We start from the raw sequence: 14,611 nt of genomic DNA, 5'->3' as shown, positions 1-14,611 counted from the left end.
CTGGATACTTTTCTGGGTCCATCGAGTCCCTAGTTGTTCTATATCAGGCAGCCCGGGATGTCTTGTGATGCCATCCCTACCTGCACCCCGGAAAAGCTGACAGGGGCAACGCAAATATTCCCGGTGCACAGCCAGGTAACAAACACGCACACACAGACACGCACACGCATACGAGAGAGAGCCCACAGGAGCCTAGGTAAGGTAATCCACACTGGAGCAAAACCGGGCACGGCTAAACACGTGTATGATTACCGAACGTTTTACGTACGGCAGCAGCAGGGTACGGACGTAGTCAGGTATATACATGCCATGCCATGCCATGCATTGTACACCGGGCTCCTATGCTCCCGCAATGAAAATACGAAAAGGAAACAGTTCCTAGACCCATGCTTGAGCCCAGCAACTGGAACTCGACTCTCGAGTCTCAGCCCTAAATAGGTCTACACGGGCGAAGATCTTAGCCCAGGTACGCTGGGACCCTTCGGACGTTTTTCCATCAATACGCTACGGCACACTACGGTTTACCCAAGCAGCCAAGGTGCGCACATACACTACCTAGGGACGCATTAAGGCTACGGCTTACACTAATATGGGTTTCGTCCACATATCGTCCCCGTGAACGTCGACCAAGGCGCCCGGGATACGTCACTATCAGCTCTTTAAGATATTCGCGCTTCTTGGGGGGTAGGTAGCGCTGGGGACCATGTGACCACGCGACAGGGCTTTGCTTCCTTTTTTTCTCTTTCTCGTCGTGTTTGACCCGTGGGTAGCCGTGCGTTAATATAGTGTAGGTTAACTCGGTGGGCGACAAGTACCTAACGTACCCTAGGTAGACAATTAAGTTACTATGTAGGATGCAAGTTTGGTTAAGTTGATGACTCGACTCGACTCGACTCGACTCGGGTGGGAAATTTGTTTCACATCATACGATCTATCACAACTAAATGCCGACGCCGACTATGGAGGATTTGGCTATTCCCTGCTACCACCGCTTACACGAGCTAGCAGCCCGACCGCGTGGTGAGGATGCGGACCCCTGGTTGCTTTGGGAATTATCGTCAGGTGGGTAGGTGTTGTCAACTATCACTTATGACTGATTCTTTTGCCCCATTCCGTAGAGCTGGGTGCTGTCGTCTGCCTAGGTATGTATTGTGTCTAACACTTTGGTACTGTACAATACCTACGTGCTTGGTACTAGGGAAATAACCTGGAAACGATCAGTTGATAGTTGGCTCGTTCACTTTTACGCACCTAAGTTGTGGCTCGGCTTTCGGCCGAGGCACGTCCACTTCGTCTTATCTACTTGAGGTAGGTAATGATCGACGTTGGGATTTTTCTAGTGCCAGTTCAATACCTCTCTCTACTCAGGTACCTGATATAGTGTAGTTATTATAGTAAAGCTACCTAAGCTAAGAAGGACATGTGCCTCAGGTATATTCCCACTGATGCTCTCGACGACATGCTCTAACCATGTTACGGCAGTCGGGAAAACAGGAGAGATACCTAAGATAACCCCAACGGCTTATAAATCTCTCTCCCGCTCGTTTCTTTGCCGTCCGCGAGGCTAGCTAGATAGTTTGCTTATGCACGTACTTAAGATACCTAACCGGTCGTAGTGCAAGTAGGTTTATGGGTAAGGTATGGCCCGCGCCGCCGCTCTGTTCGCGTGGGATGCTTAGCTTAGGGACCTAGTTTAGGTAAATATCTCACAAGACCACTAGACATGGCTACCCTGAAGAGCTATCGCTAGTGCGTATACATAGTATGGATGGTGTGTACGCTTAAAGGCCCAATGATGTAATTCCGTAAGCGCAGTTCGCTCCCGGATTTCTGGCTCGCATATCGTGATGCCTTGTGCATGGTGTAGGTAGAAGCGTTAGCATAAATGGTGAGGGGGAGAGGGGGAGAGTTGTTAGTTTAACCCCGTTGTATGTATAACTGGGTACATATTAGGTCTAGGTAGCTTTGAAACATACAGTATGATTTAATTGTTTTAGCTCTTAGAAACTATATATCCCTAGCATTCATTACATATATGAGAATAGGCTAGTTATACCTTACTAACGTGAAGTAATAAAGTTATTTACTAATATTCAAGTTAAGTAAAAGAGTAACTTCGTATAAAAATGCGAAGGATAAATAGTAACTAATATAATTTTGTTGAAGAATGAAAACTTTGGCATTTTCAATACTGGATAACTTCTAACAGCTAGGAAGTCATTTTCCCGGGTGTTCTAGTGTTTTAAGAGCCACATACCTCAACTAACTCAAGCATGTACTTATACATGAAATACCTCTATACCTAGTACATCTCATTATCAGTACGCAAATACTTGTCTTTTAAAGTCGTGCTGTATCTTAGGTGCATCTTTAGGAATAATGGGCTCGTCTTCTCATACATCTAGGTGAAATGCATGATTATCAGTTACAGGCGAGTAATCAAGCTTGTCCTCGCTTCTTTAGAGACTCATATTGTAAAGGTTTCGGGAGATAGCTATTAAACCGCTACAGTACCAAAAGGTAGAACGATGTCAACTCAAGGGGTAGACGTTGCTATCTCCACGTATAAGGACTACCTAGGTACCTCACAGACGGTACCGTGACATATATATCATTCCGGTCTCAGTTAAGTCTATCCTTAGAACTTGATCGTGTTTTTCCGAGGAACGTATTGCTAGGTAAAAAAGATCTATTCCTGTAAATCCGCGGCACCACCGAAGTAGTAGGTAATAGTTACATGGGAGAAACGGTTTACAACGCTTACCTTCCATCTCCTATGAATACGTACGCTCCTTGTATACCATAAAGCTGTGTATCTATCTCCATTTTGTACTACTTTCTACATGTCTCTAATTAGCACGTATAAGGAAATCATTAAGCAGTAAAACTTCCAAATAGGAATGTATATGGAAGAGATTCTGTTAATTATAGTTATAGCTGTATGAAAATACAAAAGATGGAAGAAAGGAATTATAGGTCCACATATAAGGGGGTACTGTAAGTTTCTCTCATGTGGAAAATTGCTCACAAACAAGACTTGAGTATAATTTAAGCGAAGTGGGACAACGAATACCGCGGTGAGCTAGAGGTTGTAGATATTGCTATCCACTGTGTATTACCCAACGAAGAGATAAACTTTTCAACTCTGACAAGCTGCCTCTAGATCACCTAGTCAAAGTGGTAGACAGGCAATATACTATCACTACCTAGAAACTTGGAATATGTTTACACTATTATACGATAGGGGCTAGGATGATATGGATTATATCGCAGTATGTGGCGATCTTGTAGAGATCCCTACTATGACTAATCAGCTGAGCTATATATAAAACGATCTCCTATAGACTACTAGCCTAGATCTCTTTTTCTTCTTAATTAACCGTTATATTACCTCTAAGATCTCCTTTCACTTTACGTGACAGATTACTGGGGCTTTTATCATTAGTGAAACTTTGAGTGGCATAGAAAGAATCATAGCTAGAATCATAGTTAGAATTAATTAGCTGTCATGAAACTAGATCCTTAGTAGACTAGTGTTGAAGCTATATAGACTTGGATCGTCAGCCCTATATAGGGGTTGGTCGAGGTTGAGCTAAAGATTCCGCGTGTCTCCTATTCGGTGCACTACGGCATCGAGTTAATTTGAGACCACCGATGGGGCGCCTAAAATTATATATAGCTAAACTGGCTACCATTGTACGTATCACCAAGGGGCGTTCATAGTGCCCTGTCTACCTCAATACAACCAGCGCTGAATAGAAACCTCTATAACATCTGAATAAACGGAAACTGTAATTACATGGGGTTTATCTAGGCCGATTTATGGATGGTAAAGAGAAGTATGCAACTTAGTAGGTATCTAACTGTCTGCCGCAGGAGTATTCAGCAGTGAGACCAAAGCAACGAAGTCCTTGCAGGAACATCAGATCAGACTTGTCAAGAACATCAATAACTCTAAGCTATGTCATAGTTCTGAACACGATGAGTATAGGGTGGCATCTAGTCGTGTCAAACATAATTACCTATGCTGGAAGAGAAGTAAAATCTTTTTCATGTGTCTATGTGAAGCATAGGATGAATCTTGTAAGACACTCTCGACGTCACATATGCTAATTACCAGCTCCTTGGCTCACCAACTACATAGCTACGTATTTAGATTTGTATATCCTTATGCATCTGTTACTTCTATTGCATTTATCTCGCCTCCCGGTTAACATCAGGCAGGTGGCTGAGTTGTTTTAGAGAATGTGACAACTCCCGGTTGGAGAATACTCACGTTATAAACCACAAACTTGTAGCCTTGAAGGTTTATTTCAATTTGACCCAAGTACTTGTTCTTGGAACTCCATATAAGACGTCTTGAATAAACAATACCTTTGATGCGTATTAGGTAGTCACGATCCCTCGTCTCCAGCTAATTGCGTCCAGGTTACCTGCTTGCTGAACAACACAATTTCTCTATTTGTCGGTTTTATCTCGCAATACGGGTAGCTGAATAAAAGTCGAATATGTAAGGAGAGGAGAAATCTGGCAATTCGGGCAGATTAAACAACCGACGGCCAGACGGGGAAGACCAGCCTGGAATATGAGCGGATGGTCTACCTAGAACAAGCCTTCGGCGCCTATGATTCCCGTCCTGCAAGATGCCGAAGCACGAGGCATCCTCAGATCTGACGAGCCAAGGCAGCTAGGGTCGCAGCGTATGCGAACGGGCCGCGTCTGTACGGCTATGAAGAAACTGTATCACGTTGATTACCTTGGTCCAGATGTCGCAGAATGCTGGAAGTGGACAGGCAGACAGCATTGACTTTCTCGGGGACTTACATTTGTATCTGCCTTGGTTATAAAACCGCGATGGATGTCTTGATTTTGGCTGCTTCAGCGCTAGGAGAGGCGATCAGGGGGAGAGGTATCGAGGCAATGATGTTTGACTTAGCATGTTGCGATTGCTAGCATTGAGCCTCGTAGCCTTAGAGACTACCTAATGCTCTGACTAAAGAATGACCAATAAGAATTAACTGAACTTGAAGAGCATGGTCAGTTATCATACGAGGTACCTACTTAAGTTATACTACTTGAGAGTCCCGTCTTTATCGTCTTTACCTACCATATACACAATACATAGGTACGTATGAGGTATGTATGTAGCTACCCCTCAATATACCGTGTATTTGATAAGTACCAGCACTATCTATCTGTATGTGCATTCCGACTGATGTCGATGGTTGTTCAAGATACCTAGGGTGGTCATGTGCTTGCTTGTCAAGATAGCATCTGATACTGTTCAAGACCATAATAGCATTTGTGGTGGCTTATAATATGAAACGCGATAGAAAGGGAGACTTGCCTCTTAACAAAGGGTTTATTAATAACCAACGCGGTTAGGACTTATACAGCTCAGCCGGGCAACAATGCAAAAGGATTCCCACAAAGCCGCATTCACATGGAACAGTGCGCATTGAAAAGAGTCATATCTTTTACCTTTTCACGTAGGACACAGATGGTATCTTTAGGAATTCGGTGTGTTGTACGCTTTGTTTGCGGGTTCGTAGCCCCTTACAGCTGGTATCGATGTTTATAACTCCACGAAAGTATTGCGTGTACCGAGTAGCTAAGGTAACTCAAGTACCTAAACATGATCCCAAAGTTCCATTAATCCTGGTAGGATCAATAGACACTACCTCTAATGGCTATATGTTTGACTGTAAGCTCTCGAGTTAATATATTAGGTACCTCATATGGAATGTCAAGCGGGAACTACCGTGCTTGCTGGTGCATATGGATTCCCTAGATCTAGGGCGGCCCAGCATCACATTTTTTCCCTCAAAGTAAAGAATCCTCCAGACCCCAGTTTTGATTAATCGAAGGATCTCAATGCCGTTGAATACCTATAATTTCAAAATGAACGAAGCTTGGCGCGGTGGGCTTTGAGAGGTCATGAAAAATGCCTTGACCTTGCGCGCGTATCACGACGTTTGGTGTTTGATCTCAGGCTCTACACCGAAACCCCGCGGACACCGCTGCATAAGATGAAGTGATTAAATATGATCTACCTGGTAAGGATATTACATACGAGTAAGCGAATTTGGGGAGCGAGCATAGGTAGCAAAGAAGGAAGATGAAAAAAAAAAAAAGTTGAGCAGGTTTATCAAGAAAGTTCCAGCTCAATCCTTGAGGATCTCGGGATCCCGTCGCTGGTGTACCAAACAATATAAATGAACCGCTTATTACCTTTCGTCCTACCCACGCGGGAGCAGCCATGGCATTTGCAGCCGCAACTTGGAAATACAACCAAAAGATGACCGATGATGACCGGGCAACAGCATAATACGACTGGCTCTACGCCTGCTCGATAAACCTTCGATACCTCTTTCGCTCAATCCGAGCTCTAGTTTCTTTTTTCGGTCCCGGATCTACGCTAGCAAACTTCCACGGCTTCCAGACCCCTTGCCTAAGAAGTCTAGGTGCAGCATGTATGCGGTTTTCGAGCGTCGATCTGCGACTCCTCATTTGCTATAACTAATAAGCTACCCACATGAATCCAAGTCACATGGTTGAGAAACATTATATCTAGCGGTAAGTTGGAAGTTGAAGTTTGACGAATCGACATGTTCTCTTTGAGTCACGACTTCTAAAGTTACAAGACATCCTTTGCTGCGCATCTTGGTTGCAGCAGCGTTTAATTTCTCAATGCGATATATATTATACGGATTAAAGGCTGAAGGATCTTGTACCAGGACGCGCCTATGGGTTACGTTGGAAGAGAGAGAAAAAAAAAGGGCCAGCAAGGGACGGAGATAAGCGCCTAAATTGTTGTCAACTGCATACCATCTTCAGCTCAGCACATATTAAATGCTACCTATTGCGCTATAATAGGCAGGGAGAAAAGAAGTAGGTATATGCCTGGATGGAGTTGTACTACTTTTCTTCTTCTTCCATTGTTACGTTACGACTTACAAGGAATCGCCTACTTCTAAAAGTACGGGATTTGTTTGAGCCACTGAGGTTATACGTAGGTAGGTTAGGTAGTCTTATTCGTAAGAATAGAGAAACAAAACAAAAAGAGATGCCTTTTTTTGTTTTTTGTTTTCTTTCTTTAATTGGGTTTGAATATGGGAGTAGGTAACGTCAACCAAGTTCCTTGTCCCGCATACGTAAACCACACTGCCGGTACGGGTCACGAGGAGGGCTAGGGTGGGCGAATGCGGGCAAGGGATATACCAAAAAGGCTTGCTAAAGCCCGATGCACACTCCATTGAACACATCTTATCCGGACTGGTCGAAACTTGGTCTGTTTCAGGTTTGGAGATCATGACCTAGGCCCTTGTCACAATCATTCCCCATCTCTCTGCTTCTCTCCAGAGTCCAAGCTTAACCCAATAAGACCTTATCAACCTTACCTATCAAACCCCAAACCCCCTTCTCCCTTCATCCCCTCTAATACTATTGGGGAATAGCTTTCTTTTCTTCTTCTGCTTTGCCTCCCCTTGTACGTTTTAAGAAGGAACATAAGTTGGTGAGGCGGCGAGGTGAGCGCGAAGTGGGCGCGAGCGGCGTAAAAAATCAACCAGACCAATCGTTGTTAAGCAGTTGTTGGTTTCTTAACACTGCCGTACCAGCCAGGCCGGTGTGTCGTTGGTTGATGATTGAGGATTTGGCGCTTGAGCTAATCGTCGCTATTAACCCTCTCACGTCACAGACCCAGGCACTTGTAACACTGGTCTCTTGATGTAGCAGGGAGAACAGGTAATACACCATGCGTTATCATGCTACCTAGAGACACTCTTCGCTGCTCTCTTTTCCTTATGAAGGCTTGCGCAATATAAGGTAAGCCTGGGCTTTAAGGTAAGGCACCCCGAGATATCCTTAATAAATGGATCACAAATGGATCACCTCTGTTAGCATAATGGCGACACCGACACGGGGGTTTTGTGTACGGGTATCGAAATTAGCTATACGGACGTGCCCAAAAGGGGTACGCACCCCGACTTCTGAATGGGGGCTGTATGTGATTGTTGGCGAGTACCTAGCCGCCCGTACACGTACATCCCATTACGCACCTCCACGAACCTATATACCTACATGTTCCTATAGTTACCTACATGTTATATGCTGACTGTGTTGTATGTTATATGGATGTGTCTTATACATCCACTATGTTCTAGTTTCCATACGTCTTGTATATATATCCGGGCATATTATACCTAATGAGGGCTGTAAAAATAGACCATGCCACGCGGATTACCACGAAGAGAAAGAGGGAGGGGGAGAGGCCTTGGGGGAGAGACCTCATCTCCCCGATCTTGCATCGTAAGTGCATCTACTTATGTACTCCGTATTGTAGTGGAGATGTGCGTAATGGTATTAGACAAACTGAATGACTATCAGCCGAGCTAAACCAAGTGATTGCGTATTGAAACAAATGATTCTTTCCATCTCGCCTGATACCTAGACGATGACTTACCGTTGGTGAGTGAGTGAGTCGATGACGGGATTGGTTTCCCTGATGATCTGGAGACCGTGCGTTCCTTGACGAGTTTCAACTTATCGCCGTCAGCTTTTTTATGTACCGGTTTACCGCTTTCTTTTTCCCTCTTTTCCCTATATTCAACCCAATCATAACTCTCTAAACATATCCAAACACCTGGTACTCCACAGTCAGAAACCATAAATACTGTAAGCTTATCCGTTGAGGGAGAGTTAGATTATAGTAGGTACCTAAGGCCTATTAGACTTTGGGTTAGGTACCTACAGGTAGGTAAAGTAAGGTACATGTAGCCCTAGTTCTAGGTACCTGACACACACTGTAGTGTCTTGTACAGTTCCCAATCCACCTGTAAATCCACCTGTGAGTCCACCCGTGAATCCCTCGATTTAGCTATTCTAAGGAGGTGGGGCTACGCTACCGTAGTGTAGGTAGTCAGCCTGCATCTAAGAAAGACCCTTGGCAGGTTACACCAACGCCAACGAACTCTCATAGCCAGCTGCCCCAGGTGCCATAAAGATGGTGAATGGGAGAGTACCTTTGTACCATCACAGTCAGGTACCTGTAAATCAATTAATTCCCCCCGACTTCCAAATCTTTCAAAATCCCACGCTCCACAACCACAAACTCGTCGATATACATTCTCGACTTTTTGTGTCTGTGAGCTTTTCCTTCATTCATTCGGGGTCGTCGCCCGTACTCGGTGCAAAGTTGATTCTTTGTTCAATTCCACAAAGGGAAAAGAAGAGTTGATCCAAGAATTAAAAAATTAATTCAATCTTATTTTTATTTTATATTTTATATTTTCCTTTAACACAGGTTTTCGATTCTTTCTTCCTCCCCCCCCTTCCCCCCTCTCATGTATGTCTGACAGCCTTGGTCGATAAATCATTCACAATGGCTATGCTAGCTTCGAAGTCGTCTTTCCCGGCTTCGTTAGCCTCGTCGAACTCGACGCTGGTTCCGAGCGTGCAGTCATCTGGTATGGCTCCCGCGAGGAGACCGCCTGCTGTTCATGCCACCGGTCAAGCTTTCGCCAGCCCGACCGAATCCGAGTTTTCCGATCTCGATGGCCCTGATGCAGTCAAGAACTGGTCCGAGGGTCAAGTCTGTGACTATTTAAGGAGTGTTAAGTGTGGCGAGTATGAGAAGATCTTCCGGAAAAATAATATCAATGGTGAAAACTTGCTTGAGATGGATAAGGAAGTCCTCCAAGAAATGGGCATTGACAAAGTTGGCGATCGGGTCCGACTGTTTCTGGGTATTAAGAAGCTTAGGACAAAGGCGTATGCGAACCAGAAGAGACGCAACCGAGTAAGTTACCTAGAAATCTATTGCATGTGCTATTCTCGTGAAAGGAATAATTCGAATTGTTGGCTTGAAAAGTTGTTTGAACTATCGCCTAACAGTTATTTTTCAGGATTCTTTTGGGGTCCTGGATTCCCAATATGCTCCCTCTTCGCTGGGATCACCGCGGCACGCCGCTTCTGCTGGTCGTGGTATCGCCACGGCACCTGCTAAGAGGTACTCACGGCTCGATATGCAGACCTTACCTATGACCTCTATGGCGGATGTCGCAAAGTCTTCGTCACGACCCAATTCGCCTTTACCCAACACGGATCCCCGAACTGCCAGACTGCCGAGATATCAGAACCAGCCGTATATGAGCAACACGACACCCAATTCGACCGCTCGGGGACCTGGCTCGCCGACCATGCCGAGCCGTCTGGTAATTACACACACACGGAATGCCTCAAGTCAGGATGGTTCGCTGATGGCTGCTTTACCACAGGGTCAAGATGTCATCCGCGTCATCTGGAACGGAGGCGTTACGAAGGTTGTGAAGATTGCCGACTGCAATACCTGCGAAGAAGTTATGCGGGTAACGTTGCGAAAGTTTGCGTTACGGGAGGACCATGATCGCAATTACTGTTTCTGGATATTAGCCGGTGTTGACCCCGACCCTAAGCAGTGTCGTCGTCTCGGTGATACCGAACTATGGCGCATCATTAAGGATCAGAAGCGACCAGAGAGAAACCGTCTCATTCTCCGAAGAGTGCCCTCCGGTGAGCCTGGAGAAAAAGAGCTGCAGCGAGCTGCCTCTATTGCCATGGAAGAAGCCCAACAATCCCACGCCCGTGCCCTCGAGAATGTCCAAGATAAGAGAAGTCAAGAAAAGGTTCAAAGACTATTAGGTGAGAGCTGGACCGAAGGGCTCCAACAGCCGTTATCGCCAATTTCCTTCCAGGATCGTGAAAGGAACCTCAATAATACCGCCAGGGACTTGGAACGCCCCAGTGATCCTCGAGATCTCTCGAGACGAAAGGTCCTGAGACCGTTCGGTGGTCTGAGACCGCCCAGCGAGTTGATCACATCCGATCTCACATCGTACTTCCCTGATCACCCCAGGGAAGACATCGACCGAACTGCCCGACTATCTATGCGCAGGTCTACTCGCCTTAGCAAGGTGAACAGCCGACTTAGTGTCGCAAGCAACTTTAGCTTCGCATCTAGCATCCAAGATGCGCCCCCTATCCCGACTATTGCAGATTCTTGGTTGAACAGCGGCCAGCTTGCGAAGGTCAGGGCCCGTGAGAGCCAAGGCCGCATGCCACATTTATTCCGAGATTCGATTGCTTCGTCGGTTCTGGACACTCTTCAAGAGGAGTCTCCTATCGAACCTGACCGCAAGTCTTATGTTTCGTTTGTAGATAGCGGCTCGGACAGCAATCCTATAAGCATTACAGATCCAGAAGGAAATGTCCGTCAAAGTTACTTCGATGAAACTAGTACTCAAGGTTCTGGATCCCTGAAGGAAATCACTCAGGCCCTGAGCGAGGACGGCGAGGATGCCGATGAGGAACTGCAGAGCTTCCTAGCTGGTGAATCGTGGGATGATAACAAGTGGATGAAAGGTGCCTTGATTGGTCAAGGATCGTTCGGCAGTGTTTATCTGGCTTTGCATGCAGTAACTGGAGAACTCCTTGCCGTCAAGCAAGTTGAGACGCCTTCGCCTGGCGCCAATAGCCAGACGGATGCCCGAAAGAAGAGTATGATCGAGGCTCTTAAGCGGGAGATTAGTCTGCTCCGAGATCTTCGACATGCGAACATTGTGCAATACCTTGGCTGCAGCTCCTCGGCTGAGCACCTCAACATTTTCCTCGAGTACGTCCCTGGTGGCTCAGTTCAGACCATGCTCAACTCGTATGGCGCCCTACCCGAACCTCTCGTCCGCAGTTTCGTGAGACAAATCTTGAATGGGCTCTCGTACCTACATAACCGAGATATCATTCATCGAGATATCAAGGGTGCCAATATCCTTGTGGATAACAAGGGCACGATTAAGATTTCCGATTTCGGAATTAGCAAGAAGCTCGAGGCTTCAAATATTCTCAGTGGAGCCAACAACAACAAGCATAGGCCATCGTTGCAAGGCTCGGTGTTCTGGATGGCCCCTGAAGTGGTTAAGCAGACCTCATACACCCGCAAAGCTGATATCTGGTCTCTCGGCTGCTTGGTCGTCGAAATGATGACCGGAGCGCATCCTTTCCCAGACTGCAGTCAATTGCAAGCCATCTTCAAGATCGGAGGTGGTAAGGCCGCTCCAACTATTCCTGATAATGCCAGCCCCGAGGCAGTTACGTTCTTAACCCAGACTTTCGAGATTGACCACAACTTGCGACCAAGCGCAGACGAGCTTATGCTAAGTCCGTTCCTCGCTCCGATTACCTGAACCGCATAGAGGCGCGATGTTATATTCTCAAGCCAGTCTTTTCTCGATACCCCTTTGCGATGAGCGACCTATTATTCAATTCTCAGCATAACGAGGTCGGCTGTGTTATAGCGGCTAGATCCAGCAAATCTCTGAATGGCCATAGATCAGACGTATATCCATCCGGTTACCAAGTTTCTCTCTGTACTTGGTGATATTTGGTATGGTCGCTTTCGACATACTTCGACCTCGGATTTCTTTTTTCATTAGCAGCGATATCCACCCACGTCGTATCACTGAACTTTTATTTTTATGGGACGGCATTTTGATGCCACAACTGAAGATTTTAGACTGGCTTTCTAAGGGGGTTTAGTTAGCGGAAATATCCACGAGATGGGCGATGATGGTGGCATTTTAGTCCCATAGATGGACAAAGAAAAACAGATGATGCATTGATGCGGCGAAATGGAGAATCGGTCATGTTTTCCTTATCAATCTTTGTTCTATTTTTCTCTTGTGGTTCGTAATTTGGTGGTGGTTTCATGAGTGGCATTTGCGCAGCGGTGCTGAGCTTCTGGTGGTTAATGCATGAGAGCAAATGAATAGGAATGATTGCCGACGACAGCTTCATCTTGCAAGTTCGAGGGCATGTATTTATAAGCATTAAATAACCTCGACGTTGTAGAAAACGATAAGTATTAAGCTCTAACAATTATTTTCGAACTATGCTTCGTATACAAGTCTTTGTAGTGAGTGACGTTCTTGCTACCTAAGGACGCACTGCCCACACGGCGTGTGCTGTTCAGATACGTTACTACCTTAGGTACCTAACGTAAATTCTGCGTTGCTACAGTATTTATTACATCTAGGTACTAACTCACTTGCTATGTACCAAGGTACATAGTATGATCAGTCCTTGACCTAAGCCAGCGTAAATGAATACAGTATCTTCAGTGCTTGAGCTTAATGTGATATGTCCTCATGAATCTACTCCTATATACTAGATTTGTGACTCACGGCAGTGCCCCTTACACTAAGACCTCCATCGCGGTCCTCCACCCAAACATCCCATTTTCGAGGCTTCCCTTCTGCTGATTCTTCTCCTGCATCACCGCTGTATCTGACGCACACACGCATAGGCTCATTTACATAAAGAGGAGCTAGGTTCCGATAATCGATCTTGCGGATTTTCTCACCCGGGTGGAGTCGCGATCTTAGCACGGAAAGCATCAGGGTAAGGGAGAGAGGGCCGTGGACTAGTAGGTTACGGTAGCCTTCCACCTCGCGGCAGAACGCTGGGTCGAGGTGGATCAGGTGCGCGTTGAAAGTCAACGCGCTGTAGTGGAACAACAGGGTGGGTGTTGGCGTGAGCGCGATGGAGAAGTCGGGGGCATGGGGAGCTTCGCTGGAATCTCAGCCATAATCACGAGGCTCACGAACAGGTCGGATTCTTTTAAGAAGGTCATGGTGGTGACAGAAAAACAATAAAAAAGGGGAAGCTTATATATATGAGTGTGTGAACATACCCTTGACAATCCTATCTCTTCCTAAAGATGCCTTCGCGAGGTTCTCGCGGGCTTGCTCTTTACTCGACCCCCGCATGAAGACGAGACTTCGCCGCTCGCTTATCCCCCGGGTCATAGATGGGCCGTGGGAGTCTTGCTCCCTCATATACTCGCGCAGCACGTCAACAAAGATCTTCTCCTGCCCTTCGGGCCCCTTCACGGTGACCTGGTCCACTCTCTCCTTACACACGACCTTGGAAGAGTCCAGGCGGAAGTCGTCGTTGAATTCGATGGAGCCGCCAGCCCACATGCGCCGCTCAAACGGACCGCCGGGACTATGTAAGGGGTCTGTCCCGTCGGGACATAGCTCCGATGCGGTCTTCTGCAACGGGAAGTAAACGAGATGGTGGCCCTGCAGAAGCTCATACTTGGCATCGACTTTTTCGATAGACTTAGCACCCGCCTGGTATGCCAGAGCCTGACAGCTCTCTGGTATGAAATCGGCTAGGGCTATGTTGAGGAGAGAGGAGTTTGTTGGCGACATAACATCCCAGCTCAACTGAGTTGGACGGGCCAGCATCTCGGCCCTGATAGCCTCGAAGTTACCTAGGAACGACCCATTGGAACTACTGTATCCGCGGCGCCAAGCGGTAGGGTAATGTTTAAAGACTGGATGGCCTATACATTGGGACTTTTGAAGCCGGCGCAATGCTACATAAGGAGTCTTCATGATTTCATTGTTGTTGTTGTTGGTGAGTTGCAAAGAGCCGATACAGAGGACTTATGCCGAGGAGGATGTTTATCGATAGAGTATTACACAGTGTACTAAGTGTCAACATATCTACGATAGCACTGTATGATCCTTGCAAAATCGCGTTAAATGGGAAATTTAACGCGGTTCAAGCTAGG

The 14,611-nt window shown here is 46.3% G+C and overlaps 2 protein-coding genes across 2 annotated transcripts; one reads left to right on the top strand and one right to left on the bottom strand.

Annotated features, from left to right (window-relative positions):
• Positions 1 to 9,382: 9,382 nt before the first annotated feature.
• On the top strand, positions 9,383 to 12,931 carry F4812DRAFT_465180 (kinase-like domain-containing protein; the record flags this gene model as incomplete). Its single annotated transcript, XM_047938415.1, has 2 exons — positions 9,383 to 9,799; positions 9,906 to 12,931. 2 exons carry the CDS (start codon positions 9,383 to 9,385, stop codon positions 12,216 to 12,218), a joined length of 2,730 nt encoding a protein of 909 aa, XP_047789338.1. The 3' UTR covers positions 12,219 to 12,931.
• F4812DRAFT_430809 (uncharacterized protein) lies at positions 12,871 to 14,536 on the bottom strand. The gene is made up of 2 exons (XM_047934389.1): positions 13,724 to 14,536; positions 12,871 to 13,597 (listed from the first exon to the last, which is right to left on the bottom strand). The coding sequence occupies exons 1-2, from the start codon at positions 14,430 to 14,432 to the stop codon at positions 13,191 to 13,193; spliced, it is 1,116 nt and encodes a 371-aa protein (XP_047789337.1). The 5' UTR covers positions 14,433 to 14,536; the 3' UTR covers positions 12,871 to 13,190.
• Positions 14,537 to 14,611: the final 75 nt, after the last annotated feature.

This window comes from Daldinia caldariorum (genome assembly GCF_022478825.1).
Source record: "Daldinia caldariorum strain CBS 122874 unplaced genomic scaffold F4812scaffold_10, whole genome shotgun sequence".
NCBI lineage: Eukaryota > Fungi > Ascomycota > Sordariomycetes > Xylariales > Hypoxylaceae > Daldinia > Daldinia caldariorum.
This window is presented reverse-complemented; position numbering and strand designations above follow the sequence as displayed.